The sequence below is a fragment of the Lacerta agilis genome, chromosome 8, assembly GCF_009819535.1.
Source record: "Lacerta agilis isolate rLacAgi1 chromosome 8, rLacAgi1.pri, whole genome shotgun sequence".
NCBI classification, from domain to species: Eukaryota; Metazoa; Chordata; class Lepidosauria; order Squamata; family Lacertidae; genus Lacerta; species Lacerta agilis.
In genome coordinates, this window is record NC_046319.1 from 53360787 (window position 1) to 53373822 (window position 13036).

At 47.3% G+C, this 13036-nt stretch overlaps 1 protein-coding gene across 2 annotated transcripts in view; it reads left to right on the forward strand.

The window, feature by feature from the left end:
- GRIK3 (glutamate ionotropic receptor kainate type subunit 3) overlaps window positions 1–13036 on the forward strand; it is a 197290-nt gene that overhangs the window by 156060 nt on the left and 28194 nt on the right. For both annotated transcript variants that reach the window (XM_033157504.1, XM_033157505.1), the window contains exons 8-10: window positions 1890–1997; window positions 4609–4722; window positions 8603–8806. In XM_033157504.1, the coding sequence (XP_033013395.1) occupies window positions 1890–1997; window positions 4609–4722; window positions 8603–8806 (426 nt within the window). The remainder of the gene's footprint in view (window positions 1–1889; window positions 1998–4608; window positions 4723–8602; window positions 8807–13036) is intronic.

A 13036-nucleotide genomic window follows, 5' to 3' on the forward strand; every position in this document is an offset into this window, starting at 1 on the left:
ACCTGTGGTGGGGAGAACTATGGCATAAGGAGCCTCATGGAAGATTGTGCCTCCTTCATTGCGATATGACAGGAAAACACTAAACCCTGTTAACAGCTTGGCATTTCATGGACGGGAGCAGGGAAATACCAGGCCTAAAGATCACGGCATGTAAAACGGCTTTCATTAAGTGCAGGCAAGGACTGGCCACGCAAACGCTCAAATGTCACAAGCTGGCACAGAATTTGATAGGGTGGACCTCCTCCCTCCCCAGCCCCATTGGCCTCCTGCTCCATTGGCACGCTGTGTGTGAGATAGAGAGAGGGGAGAGGCTCCCTAACAGCATCAAGTTTAATTGTTTAATTGTTCCAGTGGCCCTGGAAACTGAGAATAACGGTGATTTCGGGTTTGTTGAGGTGCTGAAAGTGGAGAATGATTCATGGAATCATAGAATTGTAGAGTTGAAAGGGGACCCCAAGGGCTGTCTAGCCTAACCTCCTGCAACGCAGGAAACACAGTTAAACCATTGCTGTTTAATGGGTGCTGAAACCTGGAAGTGGCTTTGTTGAAAGGTGCTGGTTCCAAAGTGTGCACAGGACACCTCTGAGTCGCACAAGAGGGAGTAAGCTGGGAGGAAGCTGAAGATGCTGCATCTGCACTTGCTGTGGTCCAAAAGCCCTGTTCACATATGTGGAGGTGGTAGGGAAATAGTTGCTGAATGACCCCTTGTCAGCATAAAACACCTGTTCTCAGAGATTTTTGCTGATTTGCTACTCAGCTGCGGTGTTACTGTTAATATAAAAAGGGTAAAGGGGCCCCTGACTGTTAGGTCCAGTTGCGGACGACTCTGGGGTTGCGGCGCTCATCTTGCTTTATTGGCCGGGGGAGCCAGCGTACAGCTTCCGGGTCATGTGGCCAGCATGACTAAGCTGCTTCTGGCGAACCAGAGCAGTGCACGGAAACACCATTTACTTTCCCGCCAGAGTGGTACCTATTTATCTACTTGCACTTTGACGTGCTTTTGAACTGCTAGGTTGGCAGGAGCAGGGACCGAATAACGGAAGCTCACCCCATTGCAGGGATTCGAACCACCAACCTTCTGATCGGCATGCCCTAGACTCTGTGGTTTAGACCACAGCACTATCCGTGTCCCTACTGTTAGTATATAAAGCCCTTAATGATTTGAAACCAGTTTATTGATGAGATCTTCTTATCCCACACATACCCACATTGCCACTTCAAGTGGCAGAATTTCAGTATTACTGGTGCCACATAATATCTATTCTGCATTTGTAAGAACTTGATCATTTAGTGAGGCAGCACCTGCACTTTGGAACTCCCTGCTTATTGAGCTCAAGCAGGCTCCTTCACTCCTTCGCCTGCCGGAAACATTATTGGTTAGACAAGGTGTTTTAACTTTTGTATGGTTTAAAGTATGGTTTGGAATTTTTCTTTATTTTACTGTTTTTGTTTTTTGTTTTTGTGTAAACCTCTTTGTGGTTTCTTCCAGGCAAGTGGTGTGTGTGTGTGTGTGTGTGTGTGTGTGTGTGTGTGTCTTTCTCCCCAGGACTGTGACTGGACAAAATCTCAACAGACCAATGAGTTATTTCCCCTCCATGGTGAGCAACCTGGAAGGGGTGAGCGTAAATCAGGGCTGAGAGTACAGTGGGATTTATGGGGCTCCCCAGCCTCTGCAGTCCCATGAGCAATCAGGGGTGATTATTAATTAATCGAGCTCTTCAGGGACAGAGTCATGGTGGAAGGAGTAATTAAAATAAAGCACCGTGCTGCTCTGGAGCAGATTGTGATTTATGAGCTTGACAAATGGCTCCTTTGTCTCTCCCCACCCCCACCCCCACTATTCGTCAACATCCCCCAACCTCCAATGTTCCCATCCCTCCTTTTCCCAGGCCCAGTGGGAAGGTCTCACTGGACGCATCGTCTTCAACAAAACCAGCGGCTTGAGGACGGATTTCGACTTGGACATCATCAGCCTCAAGGAAGACGGGCTTGAAAAGGTCAGTTGGGTTGCCTCACGGCCTCCTTTCCTCTTTTCAAAGATCAGAGCAGTTCTCCTGGGCTCCCCCCATTGATTATCCATTGACCCTGAGAATCATATAGGAGCTGAAAGGTTGGCATTGCACTGGCGAGTCCTGCTCATCCCTTGCTCATTCCTGAATCTCATTGGCCAGCTCACTGTATTTCAGCCTAACTGCCTTTGCATGGTTGCCGTGAGATCAGCAAATCAGCACCTGGTCATTGCAAGTGGACTTCTTTTGTACATGGAGGTTTTATTTTAGCTCTCCTAGCCAATAGCTGTCCTCCAGGAATGTGTCCAATTCTGTGGATTCTACAAGTAAGCTTTGCTTTCTGGGAAACGGGAAGTGTTCTTGTGAAGATGTCTTATTTTATTTATTGCATTTATATCCCACCTTTTTCTCCAAGGAGCTTGATGTGTCATACATGGTCTGTCCCCCTCCTCATTTAATCCCCATAACAACCCAGTGGGGTAGGTTAGGCTGAGAGGCGGTGACTGGCCCAAGGTCACCCAGTCAGCTTCATGGCCAAGTGGGGATTTGAACCCTGCTCTCCTGGGTCCTAGTCCAGCACTCTAACCACTGCACCACGCTGGCTCTTGCAATGTTCACATCCATTTAATTGGGTCATCCAGGGGGAGAGAGAGAAAATCCCATTCTAAAAATATCTCCAGAATTTTTGACCTTCTCCAAGACTTTCTCTAGGTGTTGGTGTTCGTATTTCTTCCAGCACTGGTGCTTATTCGAGCTAATTTTTGGACACTGTTACTTAAGGCCAGCATGTGGCATTAAAATTCCCTAACAGCTTCCTGTATGCTCTGCAAGGATGCTGGGACTCAGTTAATTTCCGTCATTTCCAGCAGTTCTTATCACATTTTCACGCTCTCTTTCTCTCTCCCTCTTTCTCTCGAGTGTGTGTGCTTAAGCTCTCTCTCTTAGCTCAAGAAAGGCTTTAGAGTGTCTGTGTCAAATCTCTGTGGAGTCAGGACATTAAATTCCAGTCAATAGGTAATCTGAATTAATTGTGTGCCCAAACCGAGAGCAAATCCTGATATGTACTTTTGCATTATGTTTAATAGTTTACATTTGCCTGAGGTTTAGCGGTGAGCTTCTGATCTTCCTTGCCTCCTGCAAGTTAACGGATTATGGAGGCATTAGACATGTGTAATTACAAATCCTGTATCCAGCTAGCATGGTGGCAGTGTTGGCAGTGGTGGGATAGCGGGACTGTGTTGTTGAAGGATTTTTATTGTTATTTAAGCAGGTCTGGGTATTCTTTCTTTCTTTTGCCAAGTCATCTTCACAAACTGCAGTGGGGGTTCTTGCCTGGCATTTGTGTGTGTCATCATACCCACTCATAATCTTTCCACACCTGGATTATTGCAGGATGAAGGAGTGGACCAAGGGAGGGAACTGTCTTTTGTATATAAGCAATCAACTCTTTTGAAAGGGGGCTAGTTGGTGTTTTAATAGAATCATAGAATTATGGAGTTGGAAGGGACTCAAAGGGTTGTTTGGTCCAACCCCCTGCAATGCAATGAAGTTTTATTTCATATCAGTAAAACGTTGTGTGGTTACTTTGTGTGGTTGTGCAGATTTGGGGGGGGGGCATCTTTTAAAATGTAATACAGAGCTTCTTGCCTTGCAGACTGTGTCATTTAAGACTCAGGAGTTCTCAGATAATCCACAGGTGAAACTGTGAAATGTGCCAGCTTCCTCCTGTGTTAGTTTTTACAAAGCCTTTTGAATCCTCTCCTAAGATAGCTTGAAACATCACTTAGTCATTATACGCACATGCAGACACATAAACATCTTGTTTATTTTGTTGTTGTTGCTGCCGCCATCTGTCTGTCTCAAGAGACAATGAACTATGCTTGGGGTAGTGTGTATGGAGGTCCTGGACTACCCAGATAATGAGACCCCTCCCCTTTCAGCCTCAGTGAAGTAAAGCAATACATTTGGCACATACTTTTAATATGGAACTTGCTTGCACTTGGATGGTGTTAAAAGCGAACTGGGTAAATTCACCATGATGGCCATGCTCTGGCTCCATTGTCAGAAACAGCAATGATACTGAATGCCAGTTGCTGGATACCAGAGGAGGAAAGAGTGCTCTTGTGCTCAAATCCTGCTTGTGAGTTTCCTGTTGGGGCATCTGGTTGGCCATTGTGAGAACAGCAGCCTAGACTAGATGGGTCACTCTGGCCTGATCCAGCAAGCTCTTCTTATGTTCTTAAATAATGTTAAGGTTGTGTTACATCAAAGTAGCAGTTTGTACAAGCACTGCCCAGCCCTCTCTTTCATTTATTTGCCTGTTTTCACTTGAGCAGGGATGCTCCAGATGCTATTGGACTTCCAACTCGCATCAGCCCCAAAAGCCAACATGACCCAGTGGTCATGGATAATGGGAGTTGTAGTCCAGCCACATCTGGAGGGCATCAGGTTCCCCACCCCTGAACTAGAGACCGATTTCACAATATCTGACCTCCACTCCACTCCCTTGACCATTCTCTCTCTCTTCAGTGGCCTGACTGGTCTGGCCTGATGGTTTGGTTGAATTTTTGCTCATTTCTTGTCTTTGCCTCCATCATAGGTTGGAGTGTGGAGCCCATCTGATGGACTGAATATCACTGAAATCTCTCGAAGGCAAGGCCCCAATGTGACAGATTCCCTCACCAACAGATCCTTGATTGTCACCACAGTCCTGGTAAGTGGTTGCAGGGTTCTATCTAACCTCTCCTAGATTTGGCTGTTTCCACTTCTAGATAGTAACCCCACCACCACCTTCTAAGGAGAAACCAACATGGAGCTTGAGCTGTGTTTTCATACATTACATTGTGCATGGACAGATTTTCCGGATAGCAAAAGGGCTGAACTATTTGGGCATGGCAGGGAACTGTCCAAAACAATGTTCTCCTTGGCAGCATCCAGACTGGGGTTCAGTGAAGCCCTTAGAGCTCAATGTGGTGTATATGGTTCTACTCCTCCTTAAATAATCCCCACAACAACCCTGTGAGGTAGGTTAAACTGAGAAGCACTGAGTGGTCTGAGGTCACAAGTGGACATCATGGCTGAGTGGGGATTTGAACCTTGGCCTCCTAGATCTTAGTCCATCAACCTAACCACTGACAACCTTGTGAGGTAGGTTAGGCTGAGAAACACTGTGTGGCATGAGGTCACCCAGTGGACTTCAAGGTTGAGTGGGGGATTTGACACTCTAACAAATACATGATCACACTTCCTCTCACCAGTGGATTCCAATCTGTCTTCTGCTCAGCCCTGTGCTAGGGAGCAACTTCTCACAGCCCACAAACCACCCACTCTGAAACTGCATCCAAGCCCTTGTCATCTCTCAGGAGCTCTTATTGACATTTCTCAGCATCCCTTGGGACACCCCTCCCCCCACTTAGGCACCAAGTGACAAACTACCCCAAAGTAATTCACTTAGCCAGCGACGCTTGGATACTCAGCCGGTCTTCTTGGCCACTAACTGTCACAGCACATTTAGCACACGGGCCTGCTATTGGATTTGAAGGCAGGCATCAGTTCAGGGAGAATTTCCATCCAGTCTCTAATGAATTATGATGGTGCCCACTGGTTTAGATTCAGATGTGTTAGACAGAGTGACGAGCCTTGTTGCTTCAGGAGGAAGATAGGGGGAGGGCAGGGGCAGGCGAATCCCTTGGAGAGGATGCTGCAGCGAGATTGAAGAGTTTCTCTCTTTGAAACCACACATACAGGCTCCTCTCTCCCAATTCCAAATCAGCCCCCCCCCCTGTTTTGATAGTTTCTCTAAGCCTTTGCTACAGCATCAGCAGCTGGTCCTTGTGGATCTAGATCAGGTGCCATAGTATCATGGAATTGTAGAGTTGGAAGGGACTCAAAGGATCATCTAGTTCAGGGGTCAGCAACCTAAGGCCCATGGACCAGAAGCGGCCTGCAGAGGTCATTTGACCGAGCCCCCAAACCAAGCCACCCATTCGTGCACTGTGCTAAAGCAGCGCAGCACAGGGACTCGCTTCCATGATGCTGGAAATCGCATCTGTGCATGTGCAGATGCCAAAAATCGGTGCGCTCATGCACGCACGCAATCCAGCCCATGGAGGGATCTCCGCGGGACCGATCCAGCCCAGGCAAGATAACCCTTGCTGACCCCTGATCTAGTCCAACCACTCACAATGCAGGAATCACAGCATCATTTTGGCCTGCAGGGGGAGGCCTTGGTCACCTTGAAGAGGTTAGCCAGTACCTCATACTAAACCTAGGCCCCATCACTATTATAGATTTAAAGCAGAATTGTGCCATTTGAAACAGTCATGGCTTCCCCCAAAGCATCCGGAAACTGTAATTCGTTAAGGGTACTGAGAATTCTTAGAAGACCCCTATTTCCCTCACAGAGGTACAAATCCCTCTTCCCAGGGACGTCAGGGAGTTGTAGTTTTGTGAGGAGAATAAGGGTGTCCTAACTACTCTCAGCATCTGCAACAAACTACAGATGCATGGCCATCTGTCAGTGATCTTTTAGCTGTGATTCCCACATTGCAGAGGGTTGGACTTCATGACCCTTGGGGTTCCTTCCAACTCTAGAATTCTATGAATCCACGATACACTTCCCAGGTTTAATGTGATGTGATACTGCTTTCAGTGTATAGTGCAGATAGGGCCCTAGACCTATAGAATCATAGAATCATAGAATTGTAGAGTTCAGATTCGTTAGTTGTGATTCCTGGGTTGCAGGGGGTTGGATTAGATGTCCCTTGGGGTCCCTTCCAACTCTTAAGAGTTCTATGATTCTGTGCTGATGACACAGGTGGAGACGAGCGCTTCTGCTTTGCCTGAGTTCTGCAACAGTTCCCTTTTCAAGCAGGGAATCCCCCACAGCTCCCTCCCGCTCTGCCACTTGATGGCCTGTTTGCTGTTGCTGATGCTGCCGCCACCAAGACGTGGTGCTGGGATTCCTCCCTGCCTCCCCCTTTCACACCCTCCTGCTCATCCTGCAGCGCCTTGTCGGTGGCAGCCGGCCGATGATGTTTCTCCAACAGACCGTTCCGCTCTCTCCTCCTCGAGCCACGGGAGAGCTGTGAAGATCCTGAAATTGAGGGCACCTTCGCTGAGAAATCGATTAGCGAGCCCTGAAAGGCTGCGAATTGAATGTCTGACCGTTTCCAGTAATAAATTGTGAAACAGCCCGTGAATAAGTGCCTTGCAGAGTTCAAGAATTACCCCCTAGGAAATGTCTGAGACCTCCAGGAGCGGCGCAGAGGCGAGCAGAGCTCCTACAAGATGCTGCTTCTTCAACTGTTAAATATGGAGGAACACGCCCCCCTCCACTCTGTTTGGTGCCTCCCGAGATTAATGGGCCTTTATGGCTGCTCCTGCCGGCCTCTAGACTTGAGTACAAATGCAAAAGGCACGAGGACCGGCTTCCTGGATGGGCATCCTGTTTGCTGCCTTGCTTCCAGCTGTTCCTTGTCCATCAACTGTACCAGTTTTGGGTGCTGCAAGTTGTTTGCCCTATTTTAAGGACTGGGTAGTCCAGTGGTTTCCAAAGAGGGTGGTATTGCCTCCTTGGAGGGCAGTGGGATTACCAAGGGTGGGCATTAAGAGGCAAGATGGTGACGCCATGGGGGGGGGCAGATACCAGAGGTGCAAATGACTATCAGACTTTGAAATGCTAGAATCCCTGGAGCAAGATGATCGGGGTTTTTTGCATCAAATAAATAATTTTAATTGGCTTTTGATTAAGTGGGCAATTAATTGTCACTGTTTAAAATTTTATTGTTTTCTTGCAGTCCTTAGGGGGTCGTGAAAACTGCTATTCTGAATAGTGCTTTTTAAAAGGTAGGGTAGGGGGAACTGGGGAAGAGTTTATAGAACCAAAGGGGTGCTGCCCCCCCAAAAAACCCCACTGAAGTAGCTCCTTCACCCTGCCTAGCAGGTTCCAAACATGGAGAAAGCCTCTTTTTATGGGTCTTTCATGGAAGACAATCTTTATGTGGGGCAGTCAGGCTGAGTTCCAAAGAGTGGTAAGGTCCAACGGTAAGGCAGGTGGCCATGAACCCACTCTGGCCTTCTACCATGTCCTTAGGAAAATAATGCATGATGACCTCGGTTCCTGATCTGTAAAATGGGAACACTCCAAACAGACGAGCACGAGGGGCCACAATCCAAAGCAGAGATGAGCAACCATTGAAATCAATAGAGTTCAATGACTTCTTTCAGGGTGTTTACTTCTGTATTGAATTGTGGCCACTGAAGTTTTTGAAGCACATTGAAAATGAAACAAGTTCTAAGGATGGAATATGATATTCAATTATTTACTGCATTTATACCCTCCTGTTTTCTCCAAGGAGTTCCCAGGTCCTAGTCAGACCATCTAACCACTACAACACACTGGCTCTCATTAGTGTTACAATGCTATAATGGTAGCAGTCATGATAATGACCAAACTGGCTGCAGGGCCAGAAAGCAAAGAGAGACACCCAGATCCGTCCTGTGGCTGCTCAAAGTGGCTTCTGTGGCTGGTGGGTTTGGCTTGCATGTGGTTGTTTAGCTGCTCTCTGTCTCTTTCCTTCCTTCCTGTGTAGGAGGAACCCTTTGTCATGTTCATCAAGTCCGACACCGTGCTCTCCGGGAATGATCGCTTTGAAGGCTACTGCGTTGATCTCCTAAGGGAAGTCTCCCGAATCCTTGGCTTCAGCTATGAGATCCGCGTGGTGGAGGATGGGAAGTACGGAGCCCAGGATGAGAAGGGCCAGTGGAATGGCATGATCAGGGAGCTGATTGATCATGTAAGTACTTTGCTGTTATCTATAGATGTTCCTCAGGGTCCTTTCCAACTCTACAGTTCTATGATTCTATGTGCTGCATCACCCCACACTCCCACCTTCATTTGTCTGTCTGTTTGCTTAAAATACTTCTATCCTGGCTTTCCAGAAGGCACCCGTGAGGCTCAACCTGGCTAGCAGCAAAAAATGTAACCAGAATGCATGTAGGGATATTGGTTTGAAAAGCAGATTAAAACAAGACAGTTAAAACTTAACCACTTCACAGGTCAGATGCTCATCAAAATAGGAATAGGAATAATTTATTATTGGCCAAGTACATTTTCCAACATACTTGGAATTTGTTTCGGCTACATTGCAATGTAAACATACAGACACTGTTCCTCTCACAATACAAAGAAGCAAAGAAACCCCACCCATATTTTACCTCCCCTTAAGCTATACAACTACGAATTTAACAATTTAATGGCACAAGGGAAAAAACTATTCTTGTGCCTGGCCGATTTTGTATATGAAGTCCTGTAGCGACGTCCAGATGGAAGTAAATCAAGCAGATGATGACTGGGATGTAAAGGATCTGCTACAATTCTCTCTGCTCTCTTCCTAACTCGGGTAGCATAAATTGTCTCTATTGAAGGCAAGCTAACACCAATTACCCTTTCTGCAATTCTTACAGCTCGTTGGAGCCTTTTCTTGTCTCTCTTGGAGTTTTTATATGGCAGGAGAAGGCCCTTAAGGAGGGGGCATGCCCCCCCTCTGGATAAGCAGTTCAAAAGCCTGTGTGCAGCCACAGAGAAGGCCTTCACCTGCATCTCAGCCAAACACAGCTCTGATAGGGAGGAGAGCCTCTCCAGGAGATCTTAATAACTGGACAGGTGTGAAGGAGGGAAGACAGACTTCAGAAATTCCAAGCCATTCATTTAGGGTCATGATTAGAACTTTGAATTGGGCTCTAAAAATGAACCAGAAGCTCACAAATCAGCTGTCATAAAGAAGTAACCTCCTCCCAATACCCAGCTCTGTTCAGCAGACTGGCCACAACGTTCTGGAGCAGCTGGAATTTCTCAAAGGCAGCCCCACAAAGAACACATTGCAGTACAGTAGTCTGTTTCAGATGTAGCTAAAGTATGTGTCACTATGCCCATCTCTGGTGGCTCATGGAGTGGGCACAGCTGGTGCACCAACCTAAGCTGGGTAAATGCAGTCCTGAGCACAGTCAATAGATGAGCATCTGTGCTCAAGGCTGGGTCCAGGAACATCCCCTAAGCTGTGCACTTGAGTTTCCTAGGGAGGGATTCTGCCCCATTTCTGTCTTGTCTGGATTAAGCCTCAGCTTGTTTGTCCCCAACCCACCCATGATCAACCTAAAAACTAGTTGAGATTCTCAACACTTTCGGAAAATTGAAGGAAGGAGAAAGAGACATGGATACTATCCACGTGAAACTGTAGCTTGGACTGAAACTGGAGTATTGGTGGGGCGGGGGTGGGGGTGGAGAGATAATCTGAATTTTCATACATATGTTTATTAGTAGTTACTTAGATCTACAGTTTTTTAAAGACTATGCTGTGCATTATCTGTCCGTCCATCCACCATCCATTTCCACATGTTCCTCTTGAGCGTGACCAAGAAACAGAACCAAATATTGTGCTTCAATGGAGAGATTGCTCTGTGTATATACTCTGAGGTAGCTGTTGTAGTCCCTAGAAAAGAAGTCTGGTGAAACATACCTTTTAGCTCCCAAACAACTAGAAGGACTTGCTAAGGAAGAGGCAGAGAATCAGAGAGGCCGACTCAAAAGCAGAGTGCTTCTGAGAGGCATGGGCTGCAGTCACATCCAGCCCTAAGCAATCCGTCTCTCAAGGAGTTAAGCTGTGGCCTGCTGTCCAGAATCCCAGAGGCAATATCTCCGCTTGATGATCCATGCTTCCACTTTTTAGCCTGACCCTGCTGCAAAGCAGAGGACAAGCTGTTAAAAAAAAAAAGCAGGACCAGGTGTGTGAGGAAAAATTTCATTTATTTGGAAATGCAGTTTTATTTTCAAAAGCAGAACGTAAACAGATTCTTCCTTCCAGCTGAGTAGATGCGGAAATCTTTTGCAGGCGACAGAGGCAGTTCTTCTCAGCCTAGCAGTAATACACCTTTCCCCGAAAATGCTAAGCTGGAGAGCCTCCATGGATAGCATTATCGGGCAAGCTTCTCCTCACTCAAGTTCGGTTGGACTGGAATCTTTAATAAAAAAGCAGGGAAATAGCTTGGCCCATTTCTGAGCCATTCCTGGTTCTCTGGCACTCAAGTAGCAAGCAGAGAGAAGCCTTCCGTTTCTGCTCTCTTGGGTCTCAGGGCTTGTCCACACTTCTGCTTGCCCCATGCCTAGAAACATAGGATCCAACTCCAGGGGGCCGTGGGTGCTTGGGCACCCACAATAATATAATTGTGGGGGCTGGGCACCCACAAAGTCAATGAAGAAGCCCGGCAGGTGGCAGTGGCACTGCCTCCAAAAGAGAAGCAGTTCAGCTCTGCCCTCTGCAGCCAACAAGTGAGGCACCCTTTTCTGGGGGGTGGGGCTCAGACATGGAGGTAGTCTCTCTGCCTCCAAGGCCCCCTCCCCATGGAGAAGGGTGCCTCGCTGGCTGCGGATAGGAGGAGGAAGAGGAGTCATTGCCGCCCGCTGCCACAACATGGACATACAACATCACTCGCACACGCCTGAGTGACGTCACATGCACTACGTGCAGACTTGTGCATGTGATGTCGCATGTCCATGTTGTGGTGGTGGGCACCCACAATCCTGAGGGAGAGGTGGCACCCCTGCCTAGAATGCATGGGTGCAGTTTTCTGCTTGACCAGGCTTGGGTCTGAGTGGTTTTCCCCTTGCCCCTTTCACTCCTTTCCTAGTGAAAACCACTCTTTAGTGCTAAATCGAAGCAAACGTCCATCTGGGGGGAAACCCAAATTGCTGTTTGCTCCAACTGAGCACTAAAGAGCAGTTTTCCCCAGGGGAAACCAGGGGGGACAAGAGGTGTGATACCGTGTGAATAAGTCCTGATATTACAGCATGCCAGGGTGCGAGCAGAGGGTTGGACTAGTTCTGCCCCGCCCCATGTTATCCTCACAATAACCCTGTGAAATAGGTTAGGCTGAGAGTGAACGACTGGTCCAGGATCACCCAGTGAGCTTGAGTGGGGGATTTGAACCCTGATCTCCCAGGTCCTAGTCTGACATGTTAACCACTACACCACCCTGGCACTTGTGGATGAGCACACCCCAATGTGCTTTCGCACAAGCAACAGGTACAAAGTCACTTTGCAAAAGAAGAAACGCTTTGAAACAGCAATTTTAAAAAAGCAACCACGCTCGTAAGAGCACTTTCAAACAGTAATTACCACCTGCCTGTTGAGAGCATCTTTTTATCGGAGTCCCTCAAAGCACTCCACAAACATTAATTACCCCCCTGCAATGCTAAGTGGGTTCCGTTTTAATTGAAACTGTAAATGACTTTGCTCAGAGCTGTGCACCGTATCGGGGCAGAGGGAGGCAGGAGCCACAGATCCTAAAACCTGGCTGTCATGGCTGAGGCTGGCCTGGCTACTGTCATTTTACAGGAACCATGGTTCTGACAGCTTGCACTGTTTTACTCACATAATCAGTTGGTGTAGTACGATAACATGAGACCAAATGGCCCTTGCTTCCCTATGGGAAGGATGTCTTTTTAATAATCCTTTTATCAATAGGAGATCCACCTTTCACCATTTATTTTAGCCGTTTGGTTATTAATCTGGGCTGCTGTGTGCAGGAAGTCACATGAGGCTCCAGTTTCTTGTTGCTCTAATAATACCATGAAGAAAATAATGCAATCTGAGGGACTTCTAATTTCCCAGCCCACTGAAGTGTCTTACATGCAAATTTCAATTCAGAGGCCTCCTCAGACTGAACCTGTAAAACAGAACAAAATAATTAATGGCATAATTACCCTCTGAATGGAGTTTGGAGGCATCAGAGGGGGGCTCTTTCTTTTACATCCACCGACCCCACGGAATGTCTCCCTTAGCAATTGATTTGTTGGGTTTAAGAGTGGGAGAAAGATGTACATACACAGCACTGCATCAGCCCAGCCAAGAAGCAGCATTCATTTCTTCCAAGTCAGACTACTTTAAAAAGCCAGCGCACTGTAGTGGTTAGGGTGGTGGACTGAGACCTGGGAGACCAAGGTTCAAATCCCCATTCAGCCATGAAGT